Genomic DNA, 23,091 nt, shown 5'->3' with positions numbered 1-23,091 from the left:
ACTGTAGAGTGAACCCTTTTGTAAGCATCCTTGCCCACAGAATGCATGAGGAGTAAAGATTATGGCTTAAAGGGACATGTTTTAGAACATGTTTCTTTAAAGATTAATGGGTAAAGTCTCATGAAGAATTATATCTATAAATTAAGCATGCAGTAATAAAGGCTTTTCTTAAAGTTGTGACAATGAGAATACTGTTTCTAGTTTATAGCAACAAACATACAGTAGCTGAAAACAATGGTAAATCCTTTCTCTGACATGATCTACGTTTTCAAAACAACTTACCTTTGCGGAATTCGTGAACTGAAAGCTCCAGAGATGGAGCTGCTGCTACATACAACTCCAGAATTTAAAATGAAAATTGTCCCTGGCTGTTATGCAATGCAGATGCGGGGGAGGGGTTGGGAGTGGGAAGCTGGAGGGAGGCGCATGGGAACGAACAAGAGCTCTGTGGCTGACCAGGGATGGGGCTGATCCTGATCCTGTGGGAGGATGTAAGTTTCCATTTGTTTTCAAATGTTGGGCCTTGCTTTGCTTGTATTAACGAAAAAAAAAAAAAAGTTACAGCTTTAAAGTTTTGGCTTTTGGTATAACATAGTATATCTTATTACAGAATCTTGTGAGAAATATGCTGCACAGATGTTAATGTAATCATTAATTTTCCTCTTTTTTTTTTTTCCCCCAGAAAACTGCAGACAAGAGTCAAATATAAAAAAGCTGTCATTTCTTGAGGCTGGAAAGAATAGGCCAAATGAACCCTGAATTCTAAGTCTTAACAATAGAGCAATAATTTCTCTCATAAAGGTTGAATAATTTTGGCTCTTTTTACCAGACAATAGCTTGATTGCATTGCTAGGTTTCTTGACTTAAGGAACAAGAAGACAATAGCAAAACAAATGGGCACAGAAGAAAGCTCTAGGCTGGAAGATAAGGTCAGGATAGGTAGGAAATTAACAGGAAGGCCATTGAAGGTGCCCTCAGGCTCTAACTCCCAGTGGGGGTGGGGAGGTCCAGGGGGCGTTAGCTTCCCAGAATGACTGAGGTAAAGTTATAGGAGAGTTCTGTAGACAGTTTGGAAAGAAAAGTAAAAATATACAGCTCAATTCTGATATAAATTGCATTCTTACTTAAGGATAGAATGTGAAGTAATTGTATTCTTGAACATTTAACTAAAGTAAACATGCTTGAACACCTTCTTTGCCAGGCACCATGCTAATAGGCATTGGGAATTCAACAGCAAGCAAGACTCCTGCAGAAGCTAACAAACAAGCAGCCATTGACGCCACTGAGTGGGGAGCAACACAAAGGAGATAAAGAGTGTGTTATGATGATCCTAACAGCACTCTTAGATGGTCATGGAAGGCCACTTAGGAGATGACTTGGAAGGTGTGGGGGGAGGGATGAAGAGTTAGATATCCAAAGAACTAGGGAGTAGAGGATGTTGAACATTCCAGGCAAAGGGAATAGCAAGTGCATAGACCCAAGTTATACAACAGTTTGACATCTTGTAAAAATACAAAGAAGCCCTGTGGGGTTGAAAATGTAAAGAACAACGAAGAGAGTTCCAAAAGATAACACTGCAGGGACAAGCAGAAGCCTGATCATGTAGGACAGCATAAGACATAGTAAGGATTTTACTCTGGGCTAATGGATTTGGACTTTTGAGCTCCAGAACTGTAAGAGAATAAATACGTGTTGTTTTAAGCCACCATGTTTGTAGTATTTGTTACAGCAGCCATAGGAAATTAATACACGTAGGAAGATTATCTGAGTTTACCCGTACTCCTAAACAACTAAGAGAAACAGGACTGTTAAGTGATCGGTGCCACTTAATCCATAACATAGTGGAGTCATCATCGAGTCAGTGTCTGGTGCTCAGCACTGTATGTCTAGGAACTCATTCTCCTTGGTTCATTAGGCATGATCAGATTAAGGAGGATGAATACATACTAACTTAACTCACAAGAGAGAGATATAAACCACAACACATCAATTAATTGGCTTATTCATGGAAGTAGAAATACTAAGTGGGTCAATTTACTTAGATCAGCAGCTAAATGTTGCTTGATCTTGCTTGGGAATTGTAAAGCCAGAATGATGGCAACGGGCTCATCTTGATGCCTAATGTTACCAAATCTCATAGCCTACTACACTCATCTCCATGGGATGAGAACATTTACACTGGTCAGACGGGTCCCTCTCCTGATTATGTTGGGACATTCTGGCAAATTTTGACTTGTAGGCACTACCTTTCTAGAGTCCTCAAAGATCATCATGACCCTATTTTGGTAAGATTCCCTCGAATGGACCACAAAGATTAAATGTCAGTTTACCTCATCTCATGTAGTCTCACCAGGAACACATACTCCACCTCATCATTCACTCACGGATTCATTCAAGAAATATTATTCAGTACTTACTAAGTTCCAGACATTGTGCTAGGGTTTCAGACCCAAAGATAAGTAAGATAAAGGCCCTATTTTCTTACGGTGTTTTAGTGGATTAAAAGTTTCCGCGTATTTCTTCTGTAAATAGCTGATCTCATCCATGTCTTGTGATTGCATGGATTCCATTTTTGCGGAATAACATTTCCTTACCCTCATTGCCAAAGTTAGGGATGGTCCAATTGAGGACCTGTAAAACAGTCAAATCAATTCAATGAAAAACCCTGTTATCTGGACAATTTTAGTCATGCCTTATTTTGACTGTTTTATCTAGGTATTAACATTTCACTAGTCTAGTGTGACAAAGGGCCTAACATTTAATCTCAATGATGTTAACATTCTTACAAAACAGAGAAGAGATGGTGGTGTCCACCTGTCCAATTTACAAGGAAGGGATTTGTGCACTGGGTGGTCCCTTCCAACTCCTAGTTTTACTCTATGATGATTCATATTGTCATTGAGTGCAACTTAATTTTCTCAAGCCCCAAACTCAAGACTATTAAAGAAATCATAAGGTCATAAGCATGCCATTCACTCTAGTTTACATAACCAATAAACCTCTGGTTATGGAGCTATAAGGGTTTTTCATCATCACTTGCATAGAAAGACCATGCTTGGTAAACTTCCCTTCCTGGTTTGTTGCAGTATAAATCAAGTTTGAAAGTTAATATAAACTGATACTAGTATAAACTGTGAAAGACTAGTGGAGGAGTGATTTTTCTGTGTGACCTAGAACAAGTCACTCACCTCTTGACTTCAGATTCCCTGGTTGTAAATGTTAGTTAAATTTTATGTTTTTAGTTTTCTCAGTTCTAAAATTCCATGATTCTTCGAGAATCTCTGGAAAATATCACCACAAAAAGTTAAAGTTCTTTTATTTATTTGTAAGGAATCAGATCCATTTTATGGAAACCCTTTAGAGAAATTCCATTTTGAGTAGTTTATCAAGAGGCCGTAACTCTACAGCAGATACTGTCCCTGCTCTTATGAAGCTAAGTGTTCAATGGAAGGGAGAGGCACCATTAAATACAGACTCACAAAACCCACAACGACTTTTATGAAACAACTTGTTAATTTCAATTTTATATTTACAAAAAGACAAAGAGAATAGGCAGTGGGGAGGCAGGAATGATGCCTGGTTCCCCCTCGCAGAGAGCAGTGAGAGGCGACAGCCAGCAAGAATAGGTCAGACTGCCCTTCCCTGCCATTATTGATAACAGCAATGGACCAAAGGCTTCAGTTAACAAGGTCAGTCTTCCTGGGGAGAGTCGGGCGATCTGTCCAGTCCATGTGCATGAGGAGGAAGGCACCCAAGTCAGTCTATTGAGGCCTTGGCTCTCTATAGGCTGGGGCCCTTCTCTTGGAATTTCTGGGCCGCCCTCTCCAGGGCAAGTAGGGGCCACGGGGACAATACCGGGGAAAACCCCTATGGACCACAGGGGCCCGCTGCTGATAACAGGGTTGGGGGAAGGGGAGCCTAGGTGGCTGGGGGCTAAACATAAAGTCACCATCGAAGGCAAATTCTGTCTGGGTAGATGGGAGAATATCTGAATGGAAATGGTTCAAGGAGAACTGATCCGATTGGAAAGGATGGTCTGAAGAAAAATCGGCATCTTGGGGACAGACAAGGAACGGGGGTGTCACCTGCTGAAGGGGGATGGGAAGGGGTTTTGGGGGCAGGAGTGGGAACTGGGGTGGGCGGGGAGATGGCGTGGGGAGCAGGGGGCAGCACCCAGGCAGAGGCAAGGGTCGGTGAGGAGGAGGGAAGGCCGGTTGATCTCTGCAGGCTGGGAGCTGCCTCTCAAGTCTCCTGCCAGGTCCTGCCCTCGCGGGGCCATCCTTGATGCACTTGCCCACTGGGTCACGCTGGGGCAGCTCCACCCCCCAGGCGTCGGCCACGTGGGCCAGCAGAAGCTGGGAGAGATGCCGATGCGCTCGCTCGTTCCAGTGCACCCCGTCGGGCTGCAGGTACTTCCCTGTGTGGCGGCGGAAGTGGAAGTGCAAGTCCAGCACATCGAAGCCGTGCTTTTGGGCCTCGGCAGAGCTGTAGAAGTTGGCCTCAATCACGTTGGTTTTCAGTGTGGAGGCCGCGGGTCGGAGCTCGGGCGGGAGGAAGCCGCTATTGATGTTGTTGGCCACGGGCATGGCCGTGTTCCAAACCAGGAGGCACGACTCGGGCAGCACCTGGCGCAGGCGCCCAAACAGGCTCTCCAGGTTCTGCAGGTAGTTCGGCCAGGAGTCCTCCCCGTACCTGGTGAGGTCCCAGAGGCAGGAGTTCATGATGACCAGGTCCGGGTCGTGCTCACCCGAATGCAGCTCCTCCAGGATGGCTTCCAGGTAGTCGGAGTACACGCGCGTCAGGAAGTAGAAGCGCACCAGGTGCTGGCCGGAGCAGAACTGGCGCACCTCGCGGTAGTGGGTGCCGTTATGCATGCGGCCCTGTTTGCCCCCCTGCACCAGCTCGTCCTGCTCGAAGCTGTACTCTCCCTTGGCCTTGAGCTGGCTGAGTGTGAGCAGGCAGTCCTTCTGCAGCAGGAGCACCAGGTCCTTGTACACGGCCCTCTGGACCGAGTCCCCCAGGATGACCACGAACTTGTTGTGAAGTAGCTGCCGTACTTCGGAGGCGAGCAGGTGGACCATGACGCCCGGGACGCGCCGCCTAGCTCCTTCCTTTCACTCGGTGGCTCTGCGGATGGCTAGGACAGAAGGAGAGAACATATGGGAAGGGTCCACCTCGGGCAGGACGGTTTGGGAGGGCCCGGGGACGGGGATGGAACTTTAGCCTGGGGCACCTGCAGGGGCGGGGCTCCGCTACCCTCAGCCCGGAAGGAAGGGAGCCTGGAGCCAGAAGCCCTGGTTGGCCTGCACGCAGTTTCTGCCTGAGACGTAACTCTGAACACCCAGGAAACCCAGGTTCCACCTGGCGGGGGGGTGGGGGTGGGGGTGGGGGCCCTGCCCTCCCGGGCTGGAGGTACAACCACCACAAGATACCCCACCACCGGCCTGGAGGCCGCCCAGAAGTCTGACAACTGGAGAATGGTTAGGCAAATTTTGCAGCTGTTAAATACTGAGGATTATATCAAGCAAGAACATGGAGAGTGTGATATATACTGTTAAGTTGAGGAAGTTACCATATGTGTGCCCCATTTCCCTGAAATGGTATAAAATAGATATGCATAGATCACACTGAAAGAAAATAGGCAAAAACCAGTTTTTAATAGGACAGTAGGATTATGGGTGACTTGCCTCCCCCTCCCCTTTTTGTAAATATACTTTATATAGTCTTAAATCAATTTTAATAACTTAAAAGGAATTTAATGAAATGCAACAGGCCGCAGAAAGGAAGAGCACATATGCCAGGTATTATTAAAAACAGATTTCTTTTACAAGCGAGCAACTGTTTCTTATTAATGGGACTTGTAAGAAATAAATAAAATTGGAAATAATTCACGTGTGTTTCAGCTGTAATATTCTTAGTGTTTCATTTGAAGATCAGATTATGCCACCCCCAAAGATGCTTTGGCATAAGAAATATTTTAGCTAAAGGCCACTGAGAATCAATAGATACAGGAAGAGTTTTCTGCCCTCCCACTATGAACCTAAAAGCAGGGCATAAATTTCCTTTTGAGGAAGGTGCCCTTTCCTCCAGCAAGGAGAGAAGAGCCAAGGAAGAAGACAGTGAATTGTCAACCCCGAGATGAGTCTGCATAAACAAACCTTACTAAAAGAGCCCTTATTTTCCATTAGTACCCCCATAAATCCCTTCCCCACAATTTATCATCCCTTGAAACTCATACCCTTTGTTCTTTGTTAAAATGGTACATAAGCCCGGGCTTCCCTGGTGGCGCAGTGGTTGAGAGTCCGCCTGCCGATGCAGGGGACACGGGTCCGTGTCCCGGTCCGGGAAGATCCCACATGCCGCGGAGCGGCTGGGCCCGTGAGCCATGGCCGCTGAGCCTGCGCGTCCGCAGCCTGTGCTCCGCAACGGGAGAGACCACAGCAGTGAGAGGCCCGCGTAACAAAAAAAAAAAAACCCAAATAGTATATAAGCCCAAGTTTCACCGCTTCTTTGAGTTTCATTCCTTTTCTGTGAACTTTTATGCACATAAATATTAACAAAAATTGTGTGCCTTTTCTCCTGTTAATCTATCTTTTGTTAGTTTTATTCACAGGGCCCCAGACACTGAACCTAAAAGTGTAGAGGAAAAGATTTTTCTTCCCCAGTTACACTGAATAAAACGTCAGAAGTTGTGAAACTTGTCTTCAGAACTTCAGATCGAGTTTATTTCAAGCTGCCATTTACAGCCATATCCACTAATGAATAAAAGGTGGAAACACACTAAAATACTACTGGCAAATCTCACATGGGGAGGAACATGGCATCCACTTCACACACTTACACAGAAGCTGTTAAAATCTGCTGTGGCTTGATATTCGTAGGCTTTCATGCATTAGTAAACATTTTAATAGGTGTGGTGGATAGCTATTATTAAATTACACATCTGGTTTTTTAAAGCTATACTGTTTGTGGTTTTAAATGGGTATGAGTACAAAAATAAAAACATGAAGATGGATGGAGTACATAAGTGCTCCACTAAGAGAACAGTTTAAAATATTGGCTTATATGAATCTTCATTTAAATGTTTTTGCTATCAGATAAAAAGCTTAAAACTAGGATTTTGCTCATTGTGGTACAACAAAATAAAACATAATTAAGCAAACTCCAGATCCCCTTGGGGCTCAGGCATGTTCACTAGTTTATATTCATTTATTCATCCAACTTACACTAAGCACTGACTAAATGCTCCACATGGAGCATATAAAAATGAATAAAACCTGGTCTCGCCCTTCAGGAGCAGATCAGATATATTCATTGATAACTGTAATAAAAAGTTGAAAGTGCTAAGTGCCATGAAAATAGAATGAGCAGGTGCAGTGGACTTTCAGGGGTCTTTGTGAACAGGATTACTCTACCCTAGACCCAAGTCTCCAAAGTGCAAAGTGAAGGGGAAAACCTTTCCCAGTGTTTTCAGGGCTCCTGTGCCACCCCAGCTATATGTGCCCTTTCTGGGCTGGACTCTTGTCATATTCTGTTCTAGTCCCCTAGAGCAGCGGTCCCCAACCTTTTTTGGCACCAGGGACTGGTTTCATGGACAACAATTTTTCCATGGATGGGGCGGGGGTGGGGATATGGCACAGGCGGTAATGCGAGCAATGGGAAGCGACGGGGGGAGCAGCAGATGAAGCTTCGCTCACTCACCTGTCACTCACCTCCTGCTGTGTGGTCCGGTTCCTAACAGGCCTCGGACCTGTACCAGTCCACAGCCTGGGGGTTGTGGACCCCTGTCCTAGAGTAGAGGACATCATCCCCTTCCACTGGAGTTCCCTCCCCTAGGCTGGCAGATGTGATAACCCAGCGCTCTCTCCTTCAGTGGTACTGTGTTTACACGGCCCAATGCATTCCTTCTCTGAGTATGAAGTCCCTAGATCTGAACTCACAATGTGAGTCAAATCCGCTACTTAAAAGCTGTGGAAAACGGAGGCTCTTAAATATACTGGTGAAGAGCATTGCTTTTAGAGCCACACTATCCGGGTTTGAATCTCAGCTCTTCTTTTTGCTAGTTCTTTATCCCTGGACAACTTATTTAGCCTTTCTCTGCCTTAATTTTCCTCATCTGTAAAAGGGGACTTTTAGCACCCACTTCAGAGATTTGATCTGAAGATTAACTATAAAGTGGTTAGAACAATGCCCTGACAAATAGTCAGCATGAATGACTATTTCTAATAGTCATAATTATATATAATATATATTATATATAATATTATATTATTATATAATATTATATTATATTATTATATATATAATTATAAATATTATAATCAATAATAATTCATTGAGCAAGTTTCAGAACACCCGGTTAATCGTCTGTAAAAGGGGGTTACAATATTTGTGCCGTTTGTCTAGCAGGGTTCTGTGAAGATAAAATGAGAAGAAGCAAGTGAAAGATTTTGAATAAAGCAAAATTAACATTTATTGGACAGCTACCAGATGCCAAGTGCTTTGTAAATGTTATCTGATTTGTGAGAAGGTTCTTATTCTTTCCATGTTATAGGGAAGGAGCTTCATGTGATGGAGCTAAGATTTAAAACTACTGATGGCAAAGCCTGTCCCTGTAGGAGACACCCCTTAGAGCAGAACCCCTGCAGGTGAGTCTGAATCCAAAAGCTTGGCTCATGTCAGGGAAATATTTGGGGGCAAGATGGGAGAAGAGTGTTTCAGTGTGCTTTTAAGCACAGGCAGGTAATCCTTTACTCTGCCTGCTAGGGAGAGGGGTCCATGCGTACTTAGGGGGTTGGGGGGTCAAGTGAGGATATAGATATGTCTCATCCCATACCTTGATCTCAAGCAAGAGACATGCAAAAATTAAAAGACCTGGATTTTAGAATAACCAAAACAAACTTCTACAGATTTCAGAGTCTCACAGTGTTTGAGAAATTCTGGCTGCCCTATATCCTGACCAGTGAACCTAATCCACCCAGATGGTGTTCCAAGGGCTTGGAGCCAAAACTGGGCAAAAATGCCCGCCTAAGAATTTCTTATTGTTCTTCTGCAATGCAACACGCAGATTGGACTGTAGGCAAGAAGGGAGGGGGAAATGACTGGAAAGAAGCATTCCAGTTAGAAGCTGAAACTGAAAGGAAATTCATGAAATTCTTGATAAACTTCCTGTCACAACAGAATTAACAAATCAGACATCCTCAGGACTATAACTGTGGGGAAAAAAATCATTTAAAAACTAAGATGCCAAGCATTAAAAACAAAACCTAATAAAAACAAAGTGATTTTTTTCAGAAGTGTGAGTGAAGAATAATTTGGAGAGCTGAATCTTCTCTGGTCTGGAAAAAAAAAAAGTTGGTAAGTTCCATTTTCAAAGCTTTTATTTATAAAAATGAAACAAAAAAGGGATTTGAAAACAGTCAGATCAGTGATCTTTTTGGCTTAAGAGTTTTTCTTTGCTTCAAATTTGCAAAACTTATTAGTTTTGGTAGCTATTTTATAGATCAACTGACGCATTCATTCATTCATTAAGGAATTCATTGAGAACTAGATATTGTGCTAGGTGCAAGGAGTAGGTATAAAAAGGCAGTCTCTTCTCTCAAGAGGAGGGGTAAGAAAATGGACACAGACAAATATCAAAGGAGCTAACAGCTAGAACTGATGTATGTAAATGAAATATCAAAGCCAGTAGGAAGAGTCAAAGGGGAGGGAGGAGATAGGCGGATGATCCAAGGCAATCTGTGATTCCAGCCTCAAATTAAAATCGATTTTTAAAAGAGCTTTATGATGATTCCTTAAATCATAATTATAAGTAGTTCCATGTTTTTCTGTTTTCAAAGTAAAATTTGGGCTTTGGCTAAAGCTCTGACAGAAATATACATTAATAATGGCTACTACTATAATAAATTACATTTAGGCATCTTGCTTAGATTTCCATTTGGGGATAATTGCCTTTTTAATAGCTTCATAAACCATCACTTGTAAATCACTGACTATTGCTTTATAACTATCGCAAACCAAACACATAGCATTGTTCTTCATTAATCAATGTGTTGTAGAAATTAGGTTAGTTTTTTTCTTTTCCTAATATCTTTAGTTAAAGGAAGAGTGGCAAAGATATAAAGGCCAGTTACTGTGGAGACCCTGCAAAGAAGTCTTAAATCACAGAGGTAATCACTAACAATTAGGACGTTGTTTTGATTAGTTGTAGGAAGTACTTCTAACTAGTTTAGAAGTTTCTTGCATATGACTAACCGTCTTAATGCAACCACTGTATTAGGAATATAAATACTTTATTTCCTTCTAACTGCATTTTTGGTGATCAGATCTATGTTTGAACTATCCAAGATCCCCTTAAACGTTAATGGAATAGATGTTACAAATAAGAAAATGATTTTTCGTGAACTCACCTATACAGCTTACCAGTTCTCGGTATTTGTTTAGTATTCTATGTGGAATTTAAACTGGTCAAAAATTAAATTGCGTATCATGTAAAGTTTCCAAAGAAAAGAGAAAAGCAAAAGATTCAAACTTCTCTTTAGGAAAGCAAACCTCTCTTTTCTGCAGGTGGGGATTCTCAAGAGATTGACCTTTCGATTTGGGGCAAGTCAGTTAACATTCTACTCCTCTGTAAACACAAAAATGGGAAAATAATGCAGGCCTATTATTTTAAAAAGTGGTTTTAGGAGACATTTTTAAAGATGCATGAAAGTACTGTGAGATACCGTGATACATAAAGCAATAGAAAGATGATTTCCAAATATTAGCCATTGGAAAGACCGATTTTAATCCCACACCCCTCACCTCTAATATAGGCCTCAGCTCTGCAGCCCATTAATTCAGTAAAAATTTAGAAAACACCGTGTATACCTGGGGCTGTGACAGGTGTCATTCTGCAAGTTTGGCTCCCATCCCGCAACAACTCTCATGGTTTCTCTACCCCATCCCAACACATATGTCATATGGCCTATATATCTCACTTGGTTATTCAGTTAGTTCTTATACACCACAGCTAAAATCTCAGAAACATGTGGCATAAATAGAAAATTGAATTTAGATTAACGATCTTCGAAAATTTAGATTAATGTAACCACAAGTTTTCCTTGTGGAGGCAGGAATCACTGTGGACATAATTCCGTTTGTATCCATACCATCCTCACCAGACCAGTCTTAATTTGTGATTCTTTTGTAACAAAGTATCAACAGAAGAATTTCATACATTTGAAGAATTTGAAAATTAGCAAGTTTAAAAATCCTTAAGGCAGCATATTTTCCGCATAGTAATAGTCCAATATAAAAATTTCTTATGGATTATACAAAGAAACGCAGGGGACATCCTTTATGAATGAAGTGCGGGTTCATAATACCTGATATGCAGGTAACTTCTATAAAAACAAAGATAAACTATGGAGCCTTTATCCAAAGAGCCTCATTAAAAAAAACCAACCAAACAACCAAACAAACAAAAACCTTGTGTTTTACAAAAGGACCTCCTAAAGTAAAAAAATCAAAGCAATTCATATAAACAAAATATGATTTCAATCACGTACAGCCTATGACGAACTTCCACATTCTGGTCTCAAACCATTATTTAAACTACACTTGTGGGAATTCCCTGGCGGTCCAGTGGTTAGGACTCCAAGCTCTCACTGCCAAGGGCAGGGTTTGGTCCCTGCTCGGGGAACTACAAAATCCCAAAAGCCACGTGGTGAGGCCAAACACAACAAAAAAACCCTACATTTGCTAACTCCCTACCTGTTACTCCTCTAACAGGAATGAAAGATACTGGAAGGCAGTGACCTGGCTTTCACTTCGAGGAGACGACATAGTCAGATGTGGAGTCTGGCCTTGAACAGCCGTGCGCTCTTGCCTGCCCACTGCCCTGAGCCACGGTTTTTTTCTGGTGTCAAACAGGGGTAATATCCCCCATGTCACTCAATAATAGTGAAGATGAAAAGAGATCAAGGTCAGCGTCCGTCAGAGGTCTAGGCCAGTGCCGACGTGCATTAGGCACCTTTAAACCCCCCGCACAGCAACCCCTCCCTGTGGGAAGAATGCTGAGCCGGCAGAAGGCAGCTCGCTCTGGTTGCCTCCCTCAAACTTCAAACCCACAGCTCCCCGTTCCTCCCTCCCAAAGGGGCAGAGCTGTACCTCCTCAGGTGTAAAGGTGATCCCTCAGCTCAGGTGGCTGGTCCTCCTACATCCTCAGGCACTTTGCTCCAGGAGGTCCCCCGGAGAGGGGAGAATTATGCTTTCTATGTTTCCTTCAATCTCCTGGGGCTGACTCCTTTCTTTAAACCTTAAACACATTCTAGTTTCTTGCTTTAAAAAAGAAAGGAAACGTCTTTGACTCCACCTCCAAGACAGTCCTATCTTTTGCTTCCCCTTCAAGGCCACTTTTTGCAAAGTTGTTTGAACTGGCTGTGTCTGGGTCCTCACCTCCCACTCACTCCTCCTTTTACTTGATTTTGGCTTCCAACTCCACCAAAGCGAAACGTTTGTCAGTAAATCCCCAGCGATTTCCTTGTTGCTCCTTTCAGCGACTACTTCTCGGTCGTTATCACATCTGTAGCATTCCTAGCTCCTTGGGGCTGGGGCACCGATGGTGACTCCCTTCCACGACTCTGCCGGAGACTCTGACACCCTGGTCTCCTGTCTCACCTCCCCCGGTATCCTGTGTGAGTTTCTCTTCCTCTGGCCATCCCCAAACGTCGGTCTTTCTCAAGGCCCACTCATTGGCTCCTTTCTTCTTTTCTTCAACGTTCTTTCCTTTGGTGGATTCATCCACGCTCTTGGCGTCCATCCGTAAGGTGAACAAACACTCCTAATTGCCCCAGCTTTTCTGGTTTACGTCTGCTTTCCCAGCATAATCGTTAATAGCGACCCTCCCCCAAATGTCCCATTTGGGAAGGAAACAAATGATACAGTCCCCATATCAATTACTATTTGTATGCAGATGACTCCGAATTGAGGCCATAAAGCACAGAGACTGAGGGGGTGGGCCCTCGAGTCAGCCCTCTGGGTTTATATCCTGCTCCACCACTTACTAGCCTCTGAGACCCTGGGTAGAGTAACACTTCAGAACTTTTACCTATAAAACAGGAATACTACGATAGATTTCTTAAGAAGTGAGGGTTAAATGAACACATGTAAAGTCCTTAACATGAGGTCTACCATATTTTTAAGTGCTCAGTAAATTTAGCTAGCCCAAACTTGTCTCCTGAGTGCCTGACATATTCTGGTGAGTAGAATAAGGTGAGTTCAGGTGAGTTCCAAGTGGGGGTGGGGGGGGCAAGGAGTGACTTAGTCTGCGTGGGCTTCTTATCACTTCTAAATTCTCTAGATGCCATTATCCTCCCATCAAACTGTGGCTGAATTCCTAACATAATTCTCTTGTGACCTTTGAACAATCTTCCTAAAGGTAAATATCGATCATCCGTGGGAATGATGGCATATTTTGCTGTGCATTTTCAGAGAACTGCTCTATAATTTATGCTTGCAACACTGGCTCGGGATAACTAGGTGGAAACAAACTCTGCTTCTAAAACGCTTGGGTCAAGTCATTTTTATTTTTCATGACTGTGGCCATTGTCACTGTTCGTAAAACATCAAAATCCTTCAGTGACGGCCTGGATATAGACCGGTTCAACTATTTCTTGGCAATAAAAAAATAAGATGTAATTTTTGAAAATACACTTTAGGGAGGAGAACGTTGCAATATATTTTAGGAGGCTGAGCACAGGAATCAATTTCACCTCTGTTTTAGATTTTACGGTTAAATTTTCTACTTCCCATACATTTCTCTTAATCCTTAAGGAAGTGTGTCTTATTTTGATGGAAATACTCTCCAAAATGGGAGAGTTTTTATTGTATACGTGTTTTCTCATATTTCTCAATTTCATATCTTCACTTTCATCTGATACGCTAGCATAACTACAACGTTTTGCATTTATAAACTTTGTTTTTTAACCTAGGGTATGATCATTCCTTCTGTGCATCTCTCCAAAGCCTGTGGATGAATTATAGAGCTTGCGTATACCCAGAGGGCTTTTTCTTACCTCTTCATGTTTGCTCCGTGACTCAGCATTGAGCGTTCCCTAACCCCTTCTCCTTTTGAAATTCTGTTCCTTCTTTAAGACCCAGTTTAGAGTACAATTCTGTCTGAGAGCCTTTCCTAGTTTCCCAGACAGAAAAATCTCCCCTTCCTCTGACAGATGCCTCTATTTAGCACTTGGTTCTGTTTTGTTCTATAATTACCTGCCCATGTGTATTTCTACCCCAGTACATCCCAGTCCTGGGGGGCAGAAATAGGTCTCACCCATCTTTGTACCCCTCATGGACCAATGGTTATTATCCATTGAGCATTTACCCTGTGCAAGGCCTATTCTATTCTCATGACCTAGTGAAGTAGAAACTATTATTATCTCCATTTTATGGGTGAGTAAAGTGAGGCTTGGAGAAGTTATGTCAATCATCCAAGGTTGTACAGCTAGTAGGAAGAGGCAGCACCTGTCCCTTATGGACAGTGAATCTACTGATGGATTAGATTAGCTTAAGATTTTGTTTTGCTTCTTTAGGAGGACATATGGCTCCAGAGCCCAGGCTTTTAACCTCAGCTATACAGATTTATTGAAATCAAGAGGAAAAAATAATCTTACCTAGGAAAAAAATTTGCATGTAATTTTCCTTTTTATTCTCTGTCGTAAAACAAAACAAAGCAATGCCATGTGCACAGCTTTCAATTTTTCCATGTGAAAACAAGGCAGTTACGAAATCAACCTAGTTGTTTCCGTCACTGATTGTCAGCTCTTCTTCTGAGTGGGTCAGTGGGAAAGTCAGTGCTGCCCTAAAGCTACATTAATGTTTCAAACTTTTCTATTCTTACGTTGCCTACTCTAGATTCTAACTACTCTAGGTTCAATGGCCGAGTAAAAGTTTCCACGACTGAAAAGAGTGTGGGTGGTGCTAATAATGACTAAACTGCTTTCAACTGATTAACAGGTTGGATCCTGAAAATTCTGTCTTCAGGAATGGCCACAAAAGCCCATTTAACCAGCCGTGCGAACCCTAGGCTGAGTCAGCAGGCTGAGGGTTTCTGCCACTGCCAGTGCTGACTTTATCTCTGTGTGTTCAACCGTGAAATGGAAGAGATGGTCCCTATGTTTCTCTAGGGAGATTGCCCAGAAGAGCTTTTAAAATGAATATTATTTTATTATTGCTGTGGGTATTATTATTAATATTACATAGTATTGAGATACTAGGTGCAATAGTGTTTCAATGGCGAACAAAGCTCTTGAATGGAAAAATAGGATTCTCAGAGCCAGTCTCTGTCTGCCCTGCTGCCTAGCACCTCTCTTTGGTAGAGGGATCTGGAAGCCCTGGGTTCTCACTGCTTTCCGTGTACATTTCCCCAGTTTCTTTTTTTTTTTAATTTTTATGTTTTTCTGGGCCATGAAATGGTTTTGTTCTTACTTTCAGAAAGCATTTTTTTTAATTTTGTTTTTTACTGGGGTATCGTTGTTTTACAATGTTGTGTAACTTTCTACTGCATAGCGAAGTGGAGTTCCCTGTGCTATACAGCAGGTTCTTATTAGTTATCTATTTTATACGTATTAGTGTATGTATGTCAAAGATTTCCCCAGTTTCAAGCCCAAGGCTGGGAACAGGAGGAGGGATGAAGTGCAGGAGGGGAGGGGGCTGAGGAAATGAGAATCTAGGCTGGAGAACTGAAGGCACCGGCTCACTTCTGACGCCAGGCCTTTCCCAAGTCGTGCTTTCCTCCCTTGAGACCTGAGTTGGGACCGAAGAGTTTCTTCCTGCCACATGCTCAGGAGAGCTCTCAGCTTCTCCCTTATCCCTCAGTAACAAAACTAAGCTAACAGCACTGCCTACCTCAGGGTTAATTGTGGAAATGAAAGGAAATGCTCTGTAAACTCCACGATGTTAATTGTTGTTATTCAGAGTCAGCTCAGCAATTTGGGGGATGGGATTTAGCAGTTAAGGGAGCTTTCCAATGAAATCTAGCTTATTATTTACTAAGTTAACTTGTTACTTAGTCACGTTATTTAGTACCCGCTCCGACAGTATGTTCAGTATTTATTCCTCTTAAGACACGTATGAAATTGGTACTTTATTCTCTCCATTTTACACCTTCGAAAATTAAAAGATTGAGTCATTGACCAAGGTCATCCATTTTATAAAAGGTGGATCTGGGAGTCATAACTGATGCCAAGCTGTTGTGGTCAACCACAACATACAAGATTACACAGACAATAGACGTGTCACCTCCTTTCTCCAGTTCACAGCTGGCTGTCTCCTTGCTACTCCTTTTAGAGATTTAGTAGCTTATCAGTCATAAATCCTTATTACAAAATAATATTACAATAATAATGGTTGTCTCTCTAGGGCTCTTCAGTTAAGTGGGGGTACGATGGACTGGGCTAGGATGGTGATTTCTTCCTATACAAAATGCCCAAGAAATGATCCCGAAAAAGGCTGGTCAGAAATGCAAAATTAATGCTTAAAATAAAATGGAAAAACTGGAAAGTACTTACTCATTAAAGTAACTGGTGATTAAAAAATGTGCCTCTCAGTTGATTCTAGTTCTTTTCCTAGACAGACTCCTTTCTCAGCTGGAGGTTGACGTGTCAGGTTGGAGAGCCCAGAGCCTGGGCTGCAAGGCAGATAAGTTCACCTCTGGGTGCTGCTCCGTTTGTGAGCCAGCGTCTGGGGAGAAGAGGCCATTTCTGGAGGCATCTGGGGCAAATGACACGAGTCAGCATTTACTTTCTTGCATTACGAAGTGGAAGACTAATAACCGAAGCTTTAAGAACTGGGCAAATACAAAAACACAAAGTGGTAAGTAAATCAAAATACAGCATCTTCCTGGAACTTGGCTCTGAGCTAGTCTTCATTTCATATTTCTCAGTAATTTGGGTGTAATGCGTATTGACTCTTGCCTGGTTTCATTCTAACAGTTCAGACCCTGGGCTCTTGTTACCCTTACTTGTGTGGTTTGTTCGCAGCTGGGAAAGCTATTAGAGCGGGGGAAGGAAGGAGAGACAGCGAGGGGCCGGGAGGAAGAAGTGAGGAGAGAGACACAGGAAATGATGAGAGGAAGATTGCTCCCTTTTCTAATTAATTTTTTAAAGTCATAATCTTGCACTTTTGTGTGGGGCATTACAGTTTACAAACCACTTTCAGATCACTTCCCTTGCTCCTCCCACGCACTGTGAGCGGAAGAATAGACCATTACACAGCTGCGGAAAGCAAGGGGCCTCAGCCACAGGCCTCAGGTAAACACAGAAAGTGGCAGAGCCAGGACGCCTTCTCTCCCGCTCCATTTGAAACCAGCAGGTGACGGAGGGGGAAAAGGGAAGTGGTCCTCTGATTGATTAGATAAGCTCAGAGCTTTGTTTTGTTTTGGAAGGACCTGATTTGGAAGAGGAGGAAAATCATATCACATCCCCTACAGATACCAAGACAAAAGGGATGGAGGAAATAAATCATAAAAAAAGAGAAAATGAAGTTTTAAAAGTTCTCCCCAAATGGCGAACCCTCTAGAGGTGTGTCAAACATTTTAGGATAGAATGTGTCTCCACTACATTAAATGGTATAAAATACCTAATGAACAAGAGTAACAGATTCCAAAATGGTCCTGAAATACATGCCCTTCATGCCTACATTGTTTTTGTATTTAATGCTATGTTTTAGGTAAACTGGCCGATAAAGCAACGCAGTTGTCTTTTTTTGAAAAATACCAGTTTACTTCACTGACTGCTCAATGTATGGCTTAAAAATTAATCCTACACATTACCCATTGTTTTGATCCTCTTATCTATAGCCACAAATCAAATTATTTCACAGTTTTTCCATGAGTTTTAATACAATCATTATTGTGTCTCAAGGCAGGGCTGCATCTAGAACCCAGCTGATAACTTTAGTATTTTAAAATTCAGAGTAGTCTGTGACATCACTTTGAAAATGTGCCATTTATTTGATTCTAGCAATTCTATAAATGAGTTGCAAATCTAACTTTAGTATTTTAAAATTCAGAGTAATCTATGACATAATTTGAAAACTTGCCATTATTTGATTCTTGCAATTCTATAAATGAGTTGCAGATCTTTCCAGTTCTCTAAATTCCAGCTAGTGTGTACTTTGTGAGAATAAAAGAACAATTTAGAGGATGACTAAAATTCACATAATTATCCTAAGACCAGAGAATAGAGGAGCTGTAATAATGCAAATGATAATCTTGCTTGTACTCTTTAAATTTAAAATGAATATTTTTGAGACCAAGCAACAGATTTTCCAACGATTTTCTTACTTCCAAGAACTTATTATGATACATGGAGACAGTTATGATTGCTATCCTGGCCCCATTTCATGTTCCGTAGCTCAGTGAGCTGCCTTTCTCATCCACCAAACCTGGCTTTTTCCTAAAAAATAATGAGAACTACCCATGTATAATGTTTTACACTTAGAATGTGCTATCTCGCAACAGATCCCAGTACATAAAGTAAGCCAAGCTCTAATTATTATCTTCACTTTGTAGATGGTGAAACTGAGGCCCTGGGAGAGCTTAAGTGACTTAAATCCCCTCGGTGATCATCATAGGATGGAGTGCTTCCGTCTGCAGGGAGTCATCGTCGCTGCCCTCTGGGGGCTTGGGGAGTTGGGGGGCGGGGAAGGCCAGACAGGGCACACTGCCCTCATTGTGATTCTTACATTTTTCTTATTTCTAGAAGCTATTTAATGCACATGGCACAAAACTTCAGAAGGTACAACTGGTATATGAGAGAGAAGTAAGTCCCCCTCCCTTTCTTGTTCCCTAATCCCTCATTTTTCTTTCTAGAAACAATACTGTCATCAGCTTCTTGTCTACTCTACCAGAAATATTCTATACAGATATCCTATATCTCTCTGAAATATTTTATTCTCTTTCTTCTTTCTGAAAGAGTCAACTTCCCTTTTCATTGAAGGCAGTTGTTTGGAAAGAATATGAGCATCACTTAGAACCAATGTTAAACTGCAGAAACTGATCTTTGGTAAACTGATCACCCAGAATGTTCCAAACACTCAAATGTTTTCAAAAAACTCAAGACTCACAACAGCCTGTAAAGGGAGGTGGACCGCTGTCCCTGTGGTGTGCTATCCCATCTGGGGACCACTCAGAAACCCTGATCTTTTTTTTATTTTTTTTTGCGGTACGCGGGCCTCTCAGTGTTGTGGCCTCTCCCGTTGCGGAGCACAGGCTCCGGATGCACAGGCTCAGCGGCCATGGCTCACGGGCACAGCCGCTCCGCCTCATGTGGGATCCTCCCGGACGGAGGCACGAACCCGTGTCCCCTGCGTCGGCAGGCGGACTCTCAACCACTGCACCACCAGGGAAGCCCACAGAAACCCCGATCTTGATTTGTGATTTGGTGACTGCATGTCTGTTGACGGTGAGGATTGGAGCCAGAGCTATAATGCTGTGAAATAAAGTGAACTGTCAGATCACTGGCTTTGGGGCCAAACAGACTTGGGTTTGAAACCTGATTCTGTCACTTGTAGCTGCATGTCTTTGGTAGTCAATTAACTCCTCTGTGACTCTGATTTTCTCATCTGCGAAACAGGGATAGAAATAAGCACTACAGAGATGCAAAGATTAAACGAGAAAAACACACAAGAACCAGGTACACGGTGGTGTATAATAAAATATATCTATATCATTAACCATGGCTCATTTATTCTTTCACTCATTCATTCAAAATAATCGTGGTAGACAGTATTAGAGGTGCTAGGGATATCACTGTGAATAACATGGAAAAAAAAAAACCACCTTGCCCTTATATAGTTGACATTTGGGCTGAGGGGAAGCAGACAATTAAAAAGTAAGTAGAATAATATGTTATATAAAAGAAAAGAGGAACATGATTGCTGCATGGGGAGGACGTAGGGACTGTGGGTTGGAGTTTTAAATGGTGTGGCGACAGGGTTCATAACACTGTACCCTAGAATACAGCACCTCAACATACTAAATATTTTAAGCTGAAAGAATGTGAGAAACAGCAGGTACTGGAAGGACTCTCTGATGCCCCCTGAAGCAGGTCCTAAGACCCTGTGTGGGAGGGGCCCTCTCTATACTCATAAGAAAGGAGCATCCTTATCTCTGAAGACAAAGGGACTCTGAGAGGAATTCCAACAAACTGGCGTTGTTAAGTTCCCTCTGTTCTCCGCCCTTAGCTCTTACCCTTTGTCCTATCAACCCTCATCAAACCCAGTGTGAAAACACTCAGGCTGAACCTTCCTTTAGGTCTTCATTTCCTTTGGAAGGCTACTTTATAGCTTTTCTCCTGTTAATCTGTCTTTTGTTACAGAGACCCAGCTGAGAACCAGAAGACAGAGGGGACCAACAGTATCCAGAGGGAGGTAAGGGAGCAAACCACGTGGAAATCTGGGGAGAAAGCTCCAAGCAGAGAGAACAAGTAGGCGAGCGTGACTAGACTGAGTGAACAAGGGAGGGGGACACGGGAGACACACTCAGGGAAAAAGGGAGGCAGATCAAGGTCATTGAAAGGACTTGGGCTTTTATTTTGGGAGCTGTTGTGCAGGGTTTGAGCAGAAGATCAGCACCACTTTAGTCTAGACTGTCTGGGGTAAGAGGGGAAGGAGGGGGACCAATTAGGAGGTTACTGAGTAAGGCAGGAGTTGAGCCTTAAGCCGGAATGACATTAGCCAAGGAATGAGAAAGGGTCAGATTCTGGATATATTTTGAAAATAGAGGTGGTAGGATTTGCCTGTGGAGATTAGATGGGGTGTGAGAAAAGGAGGGAAGACAATGGCTAGCTCCATGGCTCTTGGCCTGAGCAACAGGAGGGATGAAGTTACTGAATGAAGTTACTGAGATGGAGAAACTTTGGGAGAAACAGGTTTGGGGGTGGAGGGCTTGTTCTGTTCAAGATTCCTTTTATGCGTCCATAGTCATTTGTGGAATGGGGATCTGGAGCTGAGGGGAGGGGACCAGGCTGGAGATAGCAGTTTGGTTTGGGTTTGGACGCTGTTGCCAATGGAGACGGTGAAGCTAGAGAAGAAAAGCTGTCTGAGAATTGAGCCCTGGGGCGCTCCACACCTGGGAGGTCAGGAAGAGGAGAAGCAACCTGGAAAGGGACTGAGAAGGAAGAGTCGGTGAAGCAGGAAGAAGAATGTGTGAGGTCCCAGGAGCCAAGAGAAAAACACGTGTCGAGGGAGGACTCCAAGGAGGGATGGTCTGAGTCAGAGATAGCTGATAAGTCAAGTGGGATGTTTGGTCATTGGCAGGACATTGGGAACCCAGACAGAGTGGTGGGGAAAACTGCGGGTTAAGAGACAATGGGAGGAGAATTGGAGGCAGTGCCCCCCTCGAGAGGAGTTTTACTCTAAAGGGAAGCCAAGAGAGAGAAGTCAGCTGCAGGGGAAGTGGTGATAAGAGAGTTTTTGTTTCGTTTAAGATGGGGAACAATGGTAGCGTGTTTGGATGCTTACAGGAATGATTCAGTAAACAGGGAAAAACAGATGCTGCAGGAGGAATGGGGCGAATTCTGGAGCCATGCCCTTGAGTTGGCGAAAGGGATGGGCTCTAGTGCCCAGGTGGAGGGCTTGGCCTTGGGTAGGAGCGTGGACAGTTCAACCAGAGAAACGCCAGGGAAGACGCACGATGTGGAGGTGACAGCAGGCTGGGGTTTTCCTGATGGCTCTTTTCTCAGTGAAATAGGCAGCAAGGTCCAGGTCACCAGTTGAGAGTGAACCTGGGGAAGGTGGGATTAGAGGTTCGAGGATGGAGAAGAAGGTATGAAATAGTCATCTGGGAGATCAGGAGGCTGCCATTACTCAACAGTATGGAGGCCCACTTAAGGCTGGGAGCCCTTATTTCGACTGAGGATACCCAGCAGGGGTGGTTGGTTTTCTCTAGTCTGGTTTCAGCCATGTGGGTGCAGGTGCAGAGTGGGCAAGAATGGTATTTGGTCGGATTGCGGTTTTGCCTTTCAGTTTCTATTATGTTAATGTGCCATTAGAATTTTATAATTTATTTTAAACCATGATTTATTTAAAAGCAAACTCACAAAAGTGAAATATAATTTAGTGAAAAAGTATTCTGAATATAAGGGCAGAAATGATGGTTCCTTTAATATTAACAACTTTTTAATAGTTCCAGCCACAGATTAATTTAGACTTATCTTTCTATGAGCCATTATCATTATAGCCACATTTTCTATTTTAAGGAACACTTATTTTTCTTATCTTCTTGGAACTGAGTGTTTCAAGCGGGCCAGAAATCGGCCCACTAAATATTTACTTATAAATGCACTTATTTCAGCCAGCTGGTGTGTGTTTGTGTTCAAATCAATGCCTGGTTACCTTAAAAAGAGGACCAAATTTGGCAAATCACAAAAAATATGTGTTTTCTTTGCTTGTATGACTTTCTCTTCAAAGCATTTGCATTTAGCACTTTCAAGCACATATGAATAATTTGTTTCTTTGGGGGCACAGAGTCTTCTATGAGAGTATATTAAGAATTTTGAGGGCTTCCCTGGTGGCGCAATGATTAAGAATCCACCTGCCAATGCAGGGGACACGGGTTCAAGCCCTGGTCTGGGAAGATCCCACATGCCGCAGAGCAGCTAAGCCCGTGCGCCAAAACTACTGAGCCCGCGCTCCACAACTACTGAAACCTGTGCGCCTAGAGGCCGTGCTCCGCAACAAGAGAGGCCACCGCAATGAGAATCCTGCACACCACAACGAAGAGTAGCCCCTGCTCGCCACAGCTAGAGAAAGCCCGTGCACAGCAGCCAAAAGTAAATAAAAAATACATAAATAAAAAGAAAAAAATCTAAAAAAAAAAGAACTTTGAGCCTGGATCAAAACTTCTCATGAGCTGAATTTAGTAACCGGACTCAATTCTGCACTAATTCGGTATATGCAAACTTCTGTGTTGTAGAGGAACAAGGCTAGAGCTGCTAGAGTTTGGGAGGTTACAGGCTGGCAAGAGCCCAGGTTGTGGTTTCACCAGGGTGGATGGAATGAGAGGGACGGAATTTATTTATTTATTAAATTTTTTAAACATCTTTA

General features: G+C 42.9%; 1 protein-coding gene and 1 long non-coding RNA gene across 9 annotated transcripts; one reads left to right on the top strand and one right to left on the bottom strand.

The window, feature by feature from the left end:
* Positions 1-3,551: 3,551 nt before the first annotated feature.
* PCED1B (PC-esterase domain containing 1B) lies at positions 3,552-16,748 on the bottom strand. 6 transcript variants are annotated; one of them, XM_029205415.1, is made up of 3 exons: positions 12,151-13,200; positions 7,702-7,789; positions 3,552-5,137 (listed from the first exon to the last, which is right to left on the bottom strand). In XM_029205415.1, the coding sequence occupies exon 3, from the start codon at positions 5,079-5,081 to the stop codon at positions 3,762-3,764; it is 1,320 nt and encodes a 439-aa protein (XP_029061248.1). In that variant the 5' UTR covers positions 5,082-5,137; positions 7,702-7,789; positions 12,151-13,200; the 3' UTR covers positions 3,552-3,761. The 6 variants fall into 6 exon arrangements, with proteins under 6 accessions (XP_029061248.1, XP_029061247.1, XP_029061243.1 ...); XM_029205414.1 differs by lacking the exons at positions 7,702-7,789; positions 12,151-13,200 and adding an exon at positions 16,554-16,748; XM_029205410.1 differs by lacking the exon at positions 7,702-7,789 and having other exon boundaries at positions 11,755-13,200.
* Positions 8,425-23,091, top strand: LOC114885508. 3 transcript variants are annotated; one of them, XR_003791111.1, is made up of 6 exons: positions 8,425-9,357; positions 16,615-16,857; positions 17,429-17,564; positions 18,557-18,806; positions 20,364-20,415; positions 22,592-23,091. It is a non-coding gene; the product is annotated as an uncharacterized LOC114885508 (long non-coding RNA). The 3 variants fall into 3 exon arrangements; XR_003791110.1 differs by lacking the exon at positions 17,429-17,564 and having other exon boundaries at positions 8,444-9,357; positions 22,513-23,091; XR_003791109.1 differs by lacking the exon at positions 17,429-17,564 and having other exon boundaries at positions 8,446-9,357.

Source organism: Monodon monoceros, unplaced genomic scaffold (genome assembly GCF_005190385.1).
Source record: "Monodon monoceros isolate NGI ecotype Baffin Bay Population unplaced genomic scaffold, NGI_Narwhal_1 Super_Scaffold_6, whole genome shotgun sequence".
Classification (NCBI taxonomy): domain Eukaryota; kingdom Metazoa; phylum Chordata; class Mammalia; order Artiodactyla; family Monodontidae; genus Monodon; species Monodon monoceros.
Note: the sequence above shows the minus strand (reverse complement) of the source record. Positions and strands in the feature narration are given on the sequence as shown.